At 51.9% G+C, this 16,295-nt stretch overlaps 1 protein-coding gene across 1 annotated transcript in view; it reads right to left on the bottom strand.

Annotated features, from left to right (window-relative positions):
• The window catches only part of CACNA2D4 (calcium voltage-gated channel auxiliary subunit alpha2delta 4), a 118,233-nt gene that overhangs the window by 13,386 nt on the left and 88,552 nt on the right, over positions 1 to 16,295 (bottom strand). The window contains exons 27-30 of the mRNA XM_066184695.1: positions 9,548 to 9,609; positions 8,409 to 8,423; positions 6,220 to 6,264; positions 4,905 to 4,967 (exon numbers count right to left, since the gene is read on the bottom strand). Of these exons, the coding sequence (XP_066040792.1) occupies positions 4,905 to 4,967; positions 6,220 to 6,264; positions 8,409 to 8,423; positions 9,548 to 9,609 (185 nt within the window). The remainder of the gene's footprint in view (positions 1 to 4,904; positions 4,968 to 6,219; positions 6,265 to 8,408; positions 8,424 to 9,547; positions 9,610 to 16,295) is intronic.

Below are 16,295 nucleotides of genomic sequence, written 5' to 3' on the forward strand. Positions count from 1 at the left end.
AGGCAGGCTCGAGCTGCAGGGACCCAGGCGTGCTGAATCCCTGGGAGCCTGGACTCTGCCGTGGGTTATTGGGAATCCATGTTCTCCGGTCCTGAATGCCTGAGCCTTCCATTTGAGCCTCTCTGCTGCCCATGGGCACAGTGGTTTTGGAAGCCTCTGCTCTCCTGCTGCCCCAGGTGAGCTGGCCCACCAGGCACAGGTGTGATGGACAGATTTATTTAGGCAGCAAATGCAATTTTACGACTCACTGCTGTGTGAGTTCTGAGCAGGCAGTAACCCAAACAACACAACACAAACCCATCCCTCCCTGTAGCTCGCACACTGTGCACTGGCACAGCTGGAACTAAGTTGCCTTGGGGGGGGACAAAACCCCCCCAGACCTGTCTGCATGCCCAAACTAAAGGTGGAGCTTGTGACCCTCTGGTCCCATGTCTGCCTTGGAGTCAACAACCTCAAATACAGCTCCAATCTCCAATCTGGTAACTGCTGCTTTAAAGATTTCCTCAAACAAACAATTCTGGCCTTCCTGATTACTAAACCGTGACAGATCTATTGCAAAAAATGCTTCAAACCTGTCAAGTCCACTGCTTTGTTCCCAGGCAAGTAAATGAAATGTTTGTAAATAATGCAAGTGAGGATATGAGCTGTCCTCTGTCTGTTTTCCTGGCTCATGGGTCCTGACAGAGTAAATAGCTCCCATGTGTTGTGGAAGCATTCACACAGTCTGGGATGTTTTGCTTTCCCACTGATAGGCCAGCAGTCATTTAGCATGTATTAGCAGATGACAGATGACTTCATTTATTTGAGTGGGACATTTCCACAAAAAAAAAAAAAAAAAAAAAAAAAAAAAAAAAAAAAAAAAAAAGCCCGAACTCTTAGGCAGATTGACCTAAGACCACAAGGCAATCATCTAACAGTAGTGTTACATGGCCATTAGCCTCTTCCCAAAAGGCTTTAGAAGTCCTTTCACTGTATAAATTGATACATAACGTCAACTCCCCTTCGAGCATTTAGGCTGTAATCGTCTCAGACAGTCAAATGTGCCTGAGCAAGCAGGAACTTTTTCCACCTCCCTCGCTCTTTCAATCTGATTAGGGTGGTGAAGAGGCCAGCTGCTTCCATTTCATACCAGCCTGCAGACCCAGCAGTGAGATTTAACACGGTGCAAGCTGCAGACAGTGGGGCAAGGAGAGGGGGCCTCAGCAAGGCTGTAAATGAGGCCCATCCTGGCAAGAGATGCTGATGCCTGGCCGAATTTCTCCATGTAGGGCATCGTTCGTATAGGTATAAGAAGGAGGAGCTCTTAGTGAGAGTATTAGGGAGTGTGTTCAGAGAGGCATCAGCAAACTGGCCTCCAGCACCAGCCCAGACGTTCAAAACTTGCTGCTGGCTTAGGTACCCTGTGCAGGCGGTAACACAGAAGAGCATCGCTTGGCAGGAACCAAAGCGGTGCAACATTTTGCACAGCAGCTCTCATTACATCCTGCTGCTCTCCTGGGCACCCCTCTGCTGTGTTTTTTTTCTCCTAACTCCCATGTCTGGGCGAGTTTCCTTGCCCTTTCAGAGGCTGACAGCACACGGCATTGCTGTGACATCCCGTGTGACAAGTGCTGTGTCACCCCCCTGCAGCTGATGAGTGCACGGGCACGTGGGCAGGCTGTGCACGGGGAAGAAATGCAACCCAGGGCACGCATGACTCAAAGGCTGCCTCACTGCTCACAGGCACCCATGCTTTGCTGGCTGGCTGAGCAATTCACACTTTTTGTACACTCAGAAGCCGTAGACCAAGAGGATCTGCCAAATTTCCCAGGCTTTGTTGCATGGCTCAGAGCCAGCCCTCGCTGCTCCACGAGCTCTGGTGGCATCTTGGCCTTTTGGCGGCCTCCCTGCACCCTGCCCCTGGAGTCCCACCAGGGCAGAGCTTGCAGATGTCCTCTGCAAAACGCCTCAGGCAGAAGGCAGCAATCCTGGAAAAAGAGGTTTAGTGGGCGAGGGAACATCTGGATGCAGCAGGCCGAGGGAGCTCGGGACCTGTGATCCACAGCTGTGCCTGTGACTGGCAGTGAGAGGCAGCCAAAAACCCAGGGGTGGCTGTGGGGCTGCAGACGTGGCAGGAAACACGGAGCAGCCCTCCCTGCAGCACAGCCTGACCCTGCCACTTATCGTCCCTTCCTCCACGAGCACCTGGTCCTCACTCCCTCCCTTCTCCTGGCTGTGTGTTTTAACTCTTTGCTCCCTCTGGGATGAGACTGGACGGGGGGAGATCAGCTCGAATTAAGAGATTACCCGTTCTTCCCCGAGTAATCCTGCAGGGAGCTTCCAACTTGTCACTCATTAAAATCCCCAGTCCCTTTCCCATGGAGGTTTCCAGCTGCCGGTAAGCTTCCTGCAGTGTCCATACAGAGGTTATTAGAGCCAATCCCCCATCCCAAGGGCAGAGGAGAGCAGAGCCTGAGCCACGCTGTCCTCACCCCGTTCCTTCGGGAAGCTGCTCTGATTTCCAGTGTGGTCACCCAGGGAAGGAGGTGCAGGCAGCTCTGGCAGGCAGAAAAGCCAAAATACCCACAAAAATCCAGGCGGTACAGGAGTTTTTTGGGCATGATGTTAAAGGATGCCTTGAGGAAAGACTACAGGATGGGGCAGGGAGCGACACACAGCAGCAGCATCCAGGTGGCAAAGCCAGGGAACCCAGGAGATTGATTTAGTGCTGCTGTCTTGAATTCCCTGTAGGGTTTAATGCTGTGGAGACTCACGGTGCCACCAGGAAATAAAAACAGTAACTGGAACAGGATAAAGAAAACAGGAAAAAAAAAAAAAAGTTCAGTGGTGAACTCTGTGAGGTCAGGGAAGGTAAAAGCTGGAGGAGGACAGCTCTGGTGCTTGCCAAAATGCCTGATCTTGGAGGCATGAGGATGATGTTTATAATTTACCCAAATCCACTACAATGCCACGTTACTGCTACTCGGGTCTTTCAGAGATGAGCTTTGGGAAAGCCCATTTCCCATGAGATGCAGGAAAAAGCACAGAGGCAGAACCCAGGAGGGCAGTGGGGAGGACACACAGGTGACATGGCAGCTAAGGGGTGTAGTTGTCTCCACTGATGGACACGTGTCTTGGGACTCAGTAAAGCATCTTTGAATTGCCGCGGGGGTCAGAGGAGAAAACAGCAACACCTAAGACCACCAGCCCCCCCCAAACACTTACAGAACCTGGCCTCTCAGAGCAGGGATTCAATAACACTTTCACAGCATTTCCCTCCTTTATTTTTCAAGCTCTATTTGCTTTTCTGTTTTTTTGGCACACCACATCACTGGAGGGACACTTCAGCTGGACTATTCAGTGTGCTGTGTAGGGCACTTTTCACTTTCCTACAGAAAAGAGGTTGGTTATCCCTCGCAATAAGCTCCCCTTGGTATCTGTGTCCCCCCCGGTGCCTCTGTGTTGCTGATTGTTTTTGCTCTGTGACTCTCACGAGTCTCATCTCAGCCCTTCTGAACTCACTGTGCAGAATGCACAGTCTCACCTTCTCCTTTTGCCAGCCCACCCTGAATATGCTAACCAAACCATGGGACTCATCCAGCTGATGTTTTCCATCTAAATGACCACCTAAAAATTCCTCTTCTTTCTCTTCTGTCCCAGCTACTTTGAGATCAAGGTCACTACGTCATGTTTCACTGTGTCACCAGCTTCTTGTAAGGAACTCTGCTCAAGGCTGAAGGGAACTGAAATGCAACAGGTTGTCCAGTCTCCCTTATCTCCTGATTTTGCCACACTTTCAAAGAACTCCAGCTGATAAGTTTTCTTCCTTCTGGAAGCCGTGCTGCTTGTGCCAATCACATCCACCAGGAGTTCTGTTGCCTTAATTCCCATTTCAACCTGTTTGTCACATCTTGAGGCAAGTAATTTCTGGGATTGGAGCTACTGCCTTTTGGAAATACCCAAGCTGCATTTGTTACCTCCAGTACAATGGCGATTTAAATGAAACTCCACAGTTCTGTCAGTAACAAACCCCCTTCGTTTCCCATCTCTTCTCCGAGCCCACTCTTACTGTTGACTTATTGCTTTGTAGTTTATGAGACTGTTCCCACATACCACGTTCTGACGTCCAGAACTGTGGGGTTGAATTATTTTGAAAAGAAGTAGCTCTGTGGTGAATTTATCAGAGAACAGAAGAGTGTAGCTCAAGCATGCAGTGGCTGGTAGTGTTGACTTCACCCAGCTGCACAGGATGTCACACCACACTTGCACCCCTTCAGCTCCCTAGCAACGGCTGTGGAACCACACACCTTCTTTTTATTCCTGTCTCTATCCTGAGCCTTTTGCCTTGCTCCTTTCTCCTCTGCAAGTCCAGTAAATCCTCCAGTTCTTTAGGTGTGTTCCTGTTTCCGATTTGCTTAAATTATTTTGTCTTCGTTTTTTGCCTTTAGCATTTCCCCCTGAAGAGCACCTGCTTTGACTTCAGAAGCACTCAAAAGTGTCCTTCCCTTCCCTTCCCTTCCCTTCCCTTCCCTTCCCTTCCCTTCCCTTCCCTTCCCTTCCCTTCCCTTCCCTTCCCTTCCCTTCCCTTCCCTTCCCTTCCCTTCCCTTCCCTTCCCTTCCCTTCCCTTCCCTTCCCTCTCAGATCATCCTTCAACAGCATCTGTGCCAAGGGAACGGAGTCTAATTTCCTTTCTTCTGATCAAAAGATATTTTGACTAGTTCCTTCCTTATCACTGCAAACTCCTTCCTCACCTAGGATGTGCTGTCACTCTGCTGGGAGCCTTCCCCCTCACTGCACAGTTGAATTTAATTACACCACAGCCACCCCTATTACACAATTCAGCTTCGTTTGTTTTAAAGCAGCTCTGGTGGGTTACTCAGGAACAAGCAAACCCCACTCTCCTCCTGCCCTTCTGCTCTCTTACCTCTTCAGGTATTTTGGAAACAAGTATAAAGCCGTTGTTGTCGATGAGGAAGCAGTTCAGAACCTGCAGGGATGGAAGAGAAGCGACATTAAGGATTCCACAGTTTTACAACCGCTCACTAAACCACCCTCTCCCCACCACTGAGTACCAGTGCTGGTCTCATTTTTTTTTATTCTGCGAAGCAGGAAATGGAGGCACAGAGTTTAGATGAGAACCTTTAGGTCTTGCAGGAAAAAAACAAAACGAGGAAGCAGAGAAAATCCTACATGAACATACAACAACAACAACAACAAATCTCTGGTGGTCTCCCTTTTCAGGGCAGAGGAGCTCCTGTCCCACGTGCTCCTGACAGCAAGGCTGAAGCGGTGGCATGAACACAAAGAGAGGTGTCCAGCAGGCATGTCATGCTGACAGCCACTGGTTTTTGGTTTTGGTTTTTTTTGAAGATCCGGTGTGAAAAACGAGTTTTACTCTCTCAGATAAATTCATAAGTTTAAAAAAAAATAAAAATAGACAACTGGGAGACAGAAAAGCAAAAGCATCTTGGTTGAGGGTGTTTGGCACGAGGTTAGCTAGCTGTACACTTTTATTTTTTGAGATTTTTATTTTCGAGGATTGCTGTGTTACATATTTAATGGATGTTAATAAATGATTTAAACATTTTTTTGAGGTTTTATTTGTTTTCAATAATTTTATTTGGTAGATTAATTTGTGGGTAGTTTTACTCTGTTTGGTAATATGGGCTTCATAATTTTTTTTTAAGTTTCTGGTTATTTTTATTTGGATAAGGAAACAGAAAGTTAGTAGTTGTTATGCAGGGTTATAAGGTGACTTTTTTCCTTCTACTTTCTGGCTTGGTTAGTTTAGATGTTACAAAGAAGAAAAAGAACCCCAACTTTGTCTTTTTATTATTAATTTTTTGGTACAATCAAAAAAAAATACACACCTCTTACCTTTTAAAACTTTATTAATAAAAACATAATGCCGTACAACTGCACATACAGTATTCATGTTAATATTTGCGAAAAGCCCAGCGTATAATAGGCATTTATAACATCTGGGATGCCAGGGAGACAGGTTTAAAGGAGATGGGCTTTCACTGGCTGGAATCCCAGTGTCTCTGCCCTGGCCCAGCTTGGGGAAGACCTAAACTGTGGATTTGTCACATTAATAGAAGGTCCTGCCCCAGCTCTTGTGAGGAGACAGCAGGCAACGCCTTTTTTTTTTTTTTTGGGGGGGAAGGCAGAGACCTCCACAGAGCAGGTGGGCAGTCACACCCATCCCAGGTACAGAGGAGAAAACCAAAGCAACTCACATCATCCTGGCAGCTGAGAGGGCAGGCACCGTCCACGCCGCTGCACTGCAAAGGGAGAGCAGAGAATGAGCCGCGGGGTGGGGGAGACTTCGCAGGCTGACCATGCAGGACACTGCCCCTCCGCCAGAGGCTTCCACTGCTGGCACCGAGGCAGCAGCAGAAAGAGCTCAAAGCTGGTGCCTCTGAGGAGGGGCCCTGAGCGAAGGGATTTCTGAGGCTTTCATACCCTCCCAGTCCATGCGTGCGATCGCCTGGTGAGACACCCGGCTGTGGCACATGTCCCCTGCGCTGTGCAAGGGTCAGTGCCCGTTCACAGCCTCCAGCCTGGGGCTCCCGGAGCTCCGCCTGCACCGTGCCCCCCAGCACACGGCATCCGCTCGTCTTCCTGCCTCCCCCTTGGGACTGCCTGGCTAAAGGATCCCAGACAGCTCCGCAACTCAGCTGGCATTCCCACCAGGACGACAGGTACCACCCCCAGCTCAGCCACTGCAACTGTCCCCTCTTCTACGAGCAACATCCCCTTTCCTGAGGGCTCAGATCCCGCACCTGCCGCCCTGACGTGCTCCCAGCAGGGCCTGTGCACTCCCAGCAGAGCAGGCATTTGTAAAGAAAGGGTGAAAGCAAAGGTCGCTGTGCACCAGGGAGAACCCAGCATGCGCTTCAGCATCTGTTAGTGTCTGGACTGAGAACGTGGTATTTTAGATCAGGGCTCTTCTCAGGCAGGGTTGGTTTTTGTTGTTGTTGTTGTTGTTGCTGTTGGTTTCTTTACTCTCCAGAGAGCTAATGATCAAATAGGATGTGAACGGCGCACATGTAGCCCAAGGCAGCATCCATCTCCTTCATTTAGAATTTCTGCGCGGAGGACTTGACACGTGTTTCACAGCACCGAGCTGGGTGCGGACACGAGGGGTTAAGTGCTGAGTAACAAAGCCCTTCAGGTGCTTATTGATTTCATAATTGTTCAGAGTTTGCCGTGGCTGCCTGTTGTCTGTCTCGTCGTGTTCTTTCGCAGTGCTGTTTTCTCCAGCAGCAGGGGGAGGGAAGCCGACACGGTGCTGCCTTTTCTGCGCACGGAGTCCCCTTCCTGCCAGAGGTTTGCTGGGGTCAGGGAAGGACGCTGGGATAGCACACAGCCTGTCTGCTCTCAGCCAGCCACTCACTGTTTTCCCAAACCCCTTAGACAGAAAATCCAACCCCCTTTCTGGGTGATTCTCAGTAACAAGGGATAAATTGGCCATTCCAGACCACAACAAGACCGTAACTTTCAGTTAGAATTTGTTTCTCCCTTTGAGTTTTGCAGTACAAACCCGGTTCTCTGTCCCTCTGTTCAACTTCAGAGGAGGTTTGTGGATGCCTGAGTTCGTTTCAAATCCCACAGCTTTGCAATATCACATGTTCTGAATCCAGCTGGCTCTAGGGATGATGGTTTAAAAAAATTCCTTCATCCACAGCTGCAAGCACCATCTCACCCCTGCCTCACCACAAAGCAGCACGCGGCTCTTTTGTTTCCCTGGATGTGTTCCTAGAGGTGGCCTCGTGCTTCTCCCTGGCAGCTTCCTTCCTTTGGTCTGCAGAGAAACACGGTCACAGCAAACCACGGCTACGGCCTTGGGGGAGAGCAGAGCCCGGGGTCCAGGTATCAGAACGGAAGCCCAGGTGAAGCACAGGGCTTTCCCACAAGAAGAGCTGGTGTCTCACACCCTCTTCAGCAGGGTGAGGGCTGAGTCTCACTGCCACTGCACGTCCAGACCTGGAGGAGTTCCAGCAGTGCCTGATGCTGGGCTGGCCACACAGCAGCACCACCAGAGCCAGGACCCTGGGTTGAGAGCACTGGCAGCTTGCAGGGAATTGAAATGAGACGGGGCAGAGCTGAGCCTGTGCTCCCTGGCTGCTCTGAGACCACATCTGCTGCTTCACGGGCACAGCTCCCTCCTCAGAGACCAGCCTCCCTCACAGCATCCTCCTGCTGCTGGTCAGGTCTCTGTGACCCAGAGCACTCTGAGCTTTGCCAAAGACACTTAATTACTGTGAAGACAAACACAGCTTGTGACAGGTTTGGACCCTCTCCAGTGGCTACAGACAAGGGACAGTGCCTATAATGTGCTGGCACACAAATGACACAATTAGGAAGCCGAGCTGTGGTGAGGCACGCCAGGATGCCTCCCTGGCCCCAGCTTTTGTCTACTTACATCACTGTCATTGGGCTGGGAGGCACAGCGTGGCCATCCAGAGCAGCACAGCATCAGTGAGGCAGCGGAGAGAGGGAGAAAACAAAATCTGTTAGTCATTCCCCTGTCCAACAGCGCTCTCGCATCCTGGGAAAGCACACGGAGCCTTTTTTCACACCAGCACATACCGTGGCCAAGGCTGGCGGCCACTTGGCACACAGACCTCCTGAACCTGCTCTGATAAAGCCTCGCAGCCTCACCTAACACCCAGGAGGGCTTCTCTGTGTGACAACTGCCTGGGCATGGCCCTGAGCAGGGTTTTTAAAAACGAAGCTCTCTGTTGCTGTTTCGGGACGCGCTCATGTGCTTTTGCAGAAATCTTTTTAGCTCAGGTTGGGTTCATGTGATCTCCCACCTGTGAGGATGCTCCTGCCTCCACAGAGCAGCTTCCCGCCCTCCTACCTTCTCTGTCATCCCTGACTGATGACAGTTCCCTCTCCTGACAGCAGAGAGCCACTTCTGCTGTGTGCTGCTACAGTCCTGTCATGCTCACCCCTCCAGCAGACGTCTCTGAAGGCAAAGCCTGGGGAGAAAGGCCCTGGGTGATAAGGGAAAGGTGTTTCATTTTTCTTGCTCCCCAGACCAGGGGAGTTGTTTTAATTATTCCACTTCTTTCAGTCCAGAAGAATATCTAATATGAGGACAACACCAAAAGCTTATCCCTGGAGCAAATAAATTTTATTTTGGCAAGCTGCTAGCGCTTTGTTATCATTATTGAGATGATAAGAGAAGGCAGGAGATTTTTTTTTTTTTTTCTGTGTGCCCAAAATCGCAGATTTCCATGAGGTTTCTGGAAGGCTGAATGAGCACAAGCATATTCCCACGATTAAATGTGTCACATGCAGCAGAGCCAACGCCAGGCCCGGATGCTGACACTGTCACCACGGCATCCCCAGAACAGACCCGTGGCTCACCCGGCGTTAGTGCCGTCAGAGGATTACAGAAACGTGTGACTCCAAACCAATCTACTCCGTGAATCTTTCAATATGAGTTCCACAAACGGCCTCATTAAAATGCCATTGCATGTGATGGAACACGGCATCGACCTTGCTGACGAAGAGCATTTAATTGTGTCTCTGCACGACTGCTGGTGCTCCTACCTGTTGCATGGCCATCCAAAACTTGCGTTGGAGCAAATCCAGCTTTATTTGCACACCCACCGCTGCAGGGAACAAAAGGAGGGGAGGATCAAAAGAGGAGCATTAAAGACAAGCTGGGAAAAGAGGAGTAAATACTGGCCCGAGGTGATGGGGTAGAAATCACAATTGCAAAACACAAAGCTGCTTCCAGGTGCGAACGGAAAGTGCTGAGTCAGGCTGCCAGGTGAGAGTCAGAGGTTTGGCAAGGGAAAGGAAAAGGGGACACTGACCGCACCGAGGTACTGAGATTCCCCTCACACTAACTAGGAAGCCACAAACAGATCAACAACAACAACAACAAAATCCCCCAAGAGCCCCCCAGGGTGGCATGAGCTTTTGCCTTTGTCTTTTTCAGATTTGCCTGGCCAGAACGGATGTTTGTGATCGCCCCAGCCTCAACTCCTGCACCACGCAGCATCAGTCAGAAATAAAGTAGGCCAGTGAGGAAGGGATTAATTTGAAAACCCACCTGTCTCAGGGGGGAACCACAGAGATTTGGATTTTTCCTAAGCCACTACAAAAGCACAGAATTAGGAATGCCACTTGACAGGAAGTGTCGATTGTGAACGGTGATTTGTTACCCGGTCCCAGCCCAGTGCACGGTGGGCTAAGCAGAACTCTGTGGGTATCTGTGTTTCTTAATGAAGCGTGTCCTAATTTCCTGGCTTAATTTCCCTTCTATTCCCAGCATCGTGCTCCTGAAGGAAGGCAGAGTTGCAGAGGAGAGGGAAGGGTGCAGGGTCTCCCTGGCAGGACAAGCGGGCTGTCCCTGGGCAGGATGCCTGTGAGCACACACAATAACCAGGGCAGTCGTGCACAGCCTGGCATGGTGATGGGGAACAACTGGGCTGTGTGTCAACTAGTTGAATCCAAGAGCTCTGGAGGAATTACAGCCTCAAGCAGGACCTTGAAATAGAATATAAAGTGCAAGTGAGGGAGAAAAAGAAATACAGGGAGGGAGATCTGGAGCCTTTTTTTCCACAACCACCAATATCAGGAGGAAGAAGTGTTGCTGTTTCTACATATTTCCTCTGAATTAGAAGGAGCTTCAAAGGGGGGGAACAGATCCTTTAAATCTGAATCATGCCGTGTGGGTGCTTTTAAGCTAACGGTATGATCTGATGCTCTAATTCAGATGGGCATGAATTAAAAACCGGAGTGTGCAAGGGTACACGCCTCATGTACAGAGACCCTGGCACCTGGCATCAGCTCTGCTGTTTTATACCAGTGTCCTTGTCACCTTCCTACTGCTGGTACGTCTTACAAATCCCATGTATCAGAGGCACATTTCTCATCCAGCTCTCCCTGCTGTAAAGTGAATGTGACTGCCTGTCTGTGGGGGAAAGGAATGGTTCTGTAGAGCTGCATTGCCCTAAGCCTCGCAGAGCACGAACCAGAGGAGACAAAGAACGCAAACAAAGGAGGAAGGACGGGGCTGAGTCTGGCCTGGGCTAAGATCCCTCAGCTCCAGCGGGGCTGTGGCAGGCACGGTTTGGCTTGGTGCCCCTGCTGACAAATTGGCACTCCGTGACAGCAGGCGAGCGGTGCTGCTGCTGCCGAGTCCCATGAGGCCCACGCACCCGGTTTGGTACGTAGCTTTAAATAAATCCATCCTTCCAAACCAGCTCAGGAAGGAGTCATTCCCCTGATCGCAGCAGATCACATCAATGGGACTGAGCATCACCCAGGGCATACAGTTTTCATGAGACTTGAAGAGGAGTCGATACCTGCCTAACTAACCTTGCAATGCAGTCTTACTCAGTGGCTCATGTTTTCGCCAGTGGGAACACTTGGCCTCAAATTGTTCTTCAGAGATGTCTTAGCCCCTGCTTGTAAATCTGCCCAGGAAGCATAAGTAGCACATACCCAGCCTGGACAGAGCTGCCTGCAACATGATGAAGAAGAAAACCTGGGGGGTTGCACTGGTGGCCAGCGGCAGGGACAGAAAGTGGCAGCTACTGGCAAGAACTGTGAGAAAGTTCCACACATTTGGGTGACCTGAGTAAGACATGGGAGCTGAGGAGAAGCAGGCCACAGTCAACCCCCTCAGTGCTAGTAACAAATAGTCATCTGTGCATCTTCACGCTGTAGGTGAGGTCAAGGAGAAAGGAGGAAAGCAGTGATTCAGTCTGAGATAAGGATGATGCTGTGGCTCAAGTGAGAGGGGAAAAAAAAAACTGGAATAAACTCCTCTGTGCTTGTTCCAAAGAGCAACTGATTGTTAATGAGCCTTTTTGCTCTGGTGGCAAAGGATGTGCTGCATCAGAGGGAAGATCTGAGCTCCATGAAATGATGAGTGGCCGCTGCGGAGTCCCCAGAGAGACCATGGCAAATAGTTTTATTCCTACTCACATGCAAGCGACCTGTGCCACTGCAGCAGCCCAGCAATGCAATAAAGCAGGAGGAACACCTGGCACAGGTGGCATCACTGCTGACACGGTCCCCAAAGCTGTGCACCCCTTCCCAGGCTGCCTGCAAAGCCGTGGCTGCAGCGGGCCTTCCCTGGAGCTGGACACTGCTGCTCACCGTGCAGGGATGAGCCTTCCCCTCCACCTGTTCATCCCTCTGCTGAGCATGCCTGCTTCATTAGCTCATCCCCTGCTTGCCTCTCTTTCTGCCTGCAGTCTCTGCCTTCTCTCTTTGATTATCCATATGTTGCTCGCTTAAGGAGCTTTCCCCAAGATTTAATTCTCGGGCCTGCTGCACAACAAAAAAAAGGCATAACAAAGTCTCAAGGTTGCATCCTGCAGAGTGCTTGTCAAGGTTCACCTTGCCATTCACAACCTGTTTTCATGGCAGCTGGTCCAATGGTTACATAAAACCTGTGATTCAAACGGAAGGTACCAGAACAGCAGAACAGCCATGCCTGTGCCATCCATTTGCATTCCCTACTCCCTGTTTCTGAAATATTCTTATTTTCCCCCTCTCGAGTCAGTAACTTGAAATTTTAATTTGAGTCCTCTAAAAATTTTACTTAAAAAGACAACTTCCAGACAAATTGAAATGAACGAGAAGCCCAAATCAGCCTGTTTATAATACTGGACCTGACAGAAGGGGCAGTTTAAGTAGATCAACAAAAGGGTAATTCTTGCAAATGCGAGCTACTGAGGTCCTCACCGAGATGGAGGAAGGCAAGATCGGGGCCTGATTTTGGGGGGGAAGGTTCCAGGAGCCCATGGGAGAGCACAGAGGAAATCCCAAGAGAGGTAGTGGGCTGGATTTGGCCGCTTCCTGCAGCCCTGCAGCAGCAGGAGATGTCAGGGAGGGCAGGGAACGCCTGTCACTGACGGATGCCACCACACCTGACACATGCACCTGTGGCTGAACACACTCTCCACCGCACCCAAAGTTCATGGGAACGAACTGTGGATCTTTCACCCATTCCCCTTGTCCCTAACGTTACCCCTTAACAGCACCCCCCAAGTTCTCCCCGAATCCCACAGGAAACAGACGCAGGGTTGTGCTGCCCACCGTGGGCACCTCTCGGTGGCGTCCCCGCCTCCCCACCACCGTCCCCGCAGCACTGGTGGGAAGGGGGTGCCGTCCCCCCAAGCCCCCCGGGTTCTCCCCCGCTGTCTCCCCATCGCTGCCGCCGCTCGCCTCGCTCCTGCACAAAAGCCAGAGCTCGTCCCCTCTCATCCCGACGCCTTTCTCCCGGAGTTTATTGTCATCCGCCGCAGCAGGGGAGAGATGGAGGGAGGGGAGGAACTGCTCAGCTCGCTGCCTTCTCCTGTAACCTGTGCATGACCAATCTACCTCCTGAGGGGCCGTGGGGAGCTCCTCCCGCCCCGGCATCTCCTCGCCCTCCTCGAGCCCCTCGGCTGCTGGCAGCAGGAGAGGGATGGCAGCGAGGGCGGGATGAGGGGGAGAGAGGCACTGACAGCAACTGCCCTTTCTCCAGGATGCACTGAGAGGAATGAAAACCTCCCGAGCTCCTTCCTCTGGGTGTTTGGGAGCAGCTCCTGCCTGCCTGGCGGGGTGACTCCTCTGCACTGTCTGCGCGCGTTCCTGTGCGTGTGCTGCTGCCATCGCAGATGTACCCCCAGCTGTCACTTCGCCGCGCACAGTCGCTCCCTCTCCCGCCTCTCTCCCTCTTTCCCTCTCCCCCTGTTCATTATTTACGGAGGATTACAGCCCCTTTCCCACGCTGTCATCTCGCCGTGCCTCCCTGCCCTCCACGCCAGGCGAGCGGCTGGCTGCGGAGGGCTCCTGCCAGCTGAGGTCCAGCCGCGAGCAGCGGCACTTTCTGCTGGATTCGCTTTGGGATTGTACCGGCTTCAGAGAGCTGCCATTCTCACAGGAGGCTCCATTCCAGCCTGACAGAGGTAAGGAAAGACCCGTCCCTTCGGCGTTTTCCCCCCACCCCCGGCCGGGCGAGGTGCGCGGAGCTGCCCGCAGGCAGCGGCTCCCCCGGGGAGGAGGGTGGCGGCAGGGGCAGCGCTGTGTGCCAGACAGACAGACAGCCAGCCAGCCAGCTCAGGGCTCCCCTGTGCCACGCCGGCACACGGGCAGCGATCTCCCGTCACAGCAGGACGGCAAACCCGCCGCACAGCTTGTTGGTGACAGCTTCCAGCCCAGTTTTAGCGCGGGCAGCCCGGAGCAACTTCTCCCAGCTGAGAATGGCACCGCAGGCGGCTCAGGTGCAGCGTGGAGGCTGAGAACTGGGGTCACCCGGTGCCGGGCAGCTCCTGCCTTTTGTCCCCTCCTCGGGGCTCTCAGAGGGGTCAGCACGAGAGGTGCCACTCGCCTGGCTTGTGATGGTTTTGCTGGCGATCATTTTGGACTCGGCTGTCTCAGTGAGAACAACCTAAAATGGAGAAGTAGGGACCAAAACCGAACCGGTTCAGCACTCGGTGCACAGCTTTGGGATCGGAGGGGAGGGGCGGGGGTGTACATGTATAAGTGTGTGGGTGTGTGTGCTCACGGACATGACCACAGGACACGAAGTGAAGGATGCCAAATCACAAGTGGAGCCAAAAATAAGTCCCGAGTTGCTTTCAGCATCTCCGCAGGCTGAGCCTGTGATTTCTGAACTTTTGGGTGGAAGGCACAGCACTGAGAGGGGTGGGTGAAACACAGCACAGAGAAGCTTCCCAGCCTTTTCCAGCCCTGACTGGAAGGGGAGGGTGAGAATGAGGTCCCGAATGAGCCGAGGTGAAGCACCCCACGGACAGGGGTATTTATTTGTTAGTGTCAGCCCGTGTGTGTGTGCATACACACGCGTGCACAGACACGTGCACACACACATCCCACACTGAACATTCTGCCTCCTCCTCCTCCCTCTGCCTGGCCAGTTTATTACCGTCCCTGCGTCTCCCGCTAATTGAGAGAGACATGTCAAACTGGAGCTCTCCCCATTTGGGGAGAGAGGGTATTTGAAGCTGTTGCTCCAAGCAGGTCATGACCACGCTGGGCCCCGGGCCCTCCACGTGGACTGCCAGGTAATCCGAATGTGCCACATCCAGCACAGCCCTGATGGGAATGGCAGCGGGCAGGATACAGCACTGCCCTGCTGTGGGGGTCTGACCTGCCACTCAGGGATGGGGGGAGAAATCAGGATCTCATCTGGGGAAGGACTGGAGCAGCTGCTATTGCAGGAGAAGAAAACCCTGAAAACACAGGGGAACCCTTAAACACAGACAGCGGCTTGTCCTAAAACAGGGGACATTCCTAGCAGTGAGGAGAAGGGATCTTTTCCAGAGCTGCAGACCATTTTTCTTCTGAGCTTTGTTGCTCAGGTCTATCGGGGGTGGGGGTGGGGGGGGGGAGGTGGATCTTCCTCTAACTGCTGTGGGCAAACAACATTTGCAAGGGAATTATTCCACATGAGCGAAAGGCTTGCGGGAGTTGTCTCCCTGTCAGACATCAGCGCTGCCTCTGTTAGTGCATCCTGCCCACTTGGAGGAATGATGGTGAACCCTCAGCAAAGGGGCTGCTTGCAAAGAGAAAGGGGGGAAGCCTTCTTACGTAATTTTTATACCAGATCATCGCTTTACCCTTTCCTCCAGCAAAGTGAATGTCACATGCTAGCAAGGTGCACTCTTGGCGCAGATATCTCTAAGAGTTACTCCGGCTTCCTGCCCTTCCTCTGGCTTTTTTTTTTTTTTTTTTTTTAAGCTTGATGCAGAAAGGATTTTCTAGGCTCTTCTGCACCGCAGAAGCCTGATGAAGGCAGAGCTGTGTCTCAGCAGGGCTGGGAGGGTCAGCAGCAGCACAGAGGATATCCACAAGGATACCTGGGCAGGAGCATTGAGCGAGCAACAGAGGCTGGAACAGGATGGGGAGAGGCTCAGGCCCGTGGGAAGGCATTTCTGGGTAGTTTTCAGTGACTCTTCAGCTCTTGCCTGTTGCTGAGTGAAAAGCCAGAGCAGGCAGTTTCCTTCACTTGCCATGTTTGGTTACGAGCAGCTGCTTACACTGCTTGACAACTGTCCCAGCCCTGGGTGGCTCAAACCATAACTCAGATGACCATACTGGGATGCTCCTGCCAGCTGGGTGATGCCTCAGTGTGCTGCACCACGACACACGCCCAGTTCTCAGTGCAGAGGAGAGGGAGTGGGAGCTCTGGGGTGTTCCTCCTGCTGCAGGGAAATACCTTGTCACACATACCTTATTCCTGCTGTGGCTTCACCAAAACGCTGGCTCACGAAAAGGCTTTCTGGGATTGAGGGTATGATAACAGCAAGAAGATGTGCGTTTTTTTTTTTTT

This window comes from Chamaea fasciata, unplaced genomic scaffold (genome assembly GCF_029207755.1).
Source record: "Chamaea fasciata isolate MVZ Bird 193981 ecotype frontalis unplaced genomic scaffold, bChaFas1.0.hap1 SCAF_5, whole genome shotgun sequence".
Lineage (NCBI taxonomy): Eukaryota > Metazoa > Chordata > Aves > Passeriformes > Sylviidae > Chamaea > Chamaea fasciata.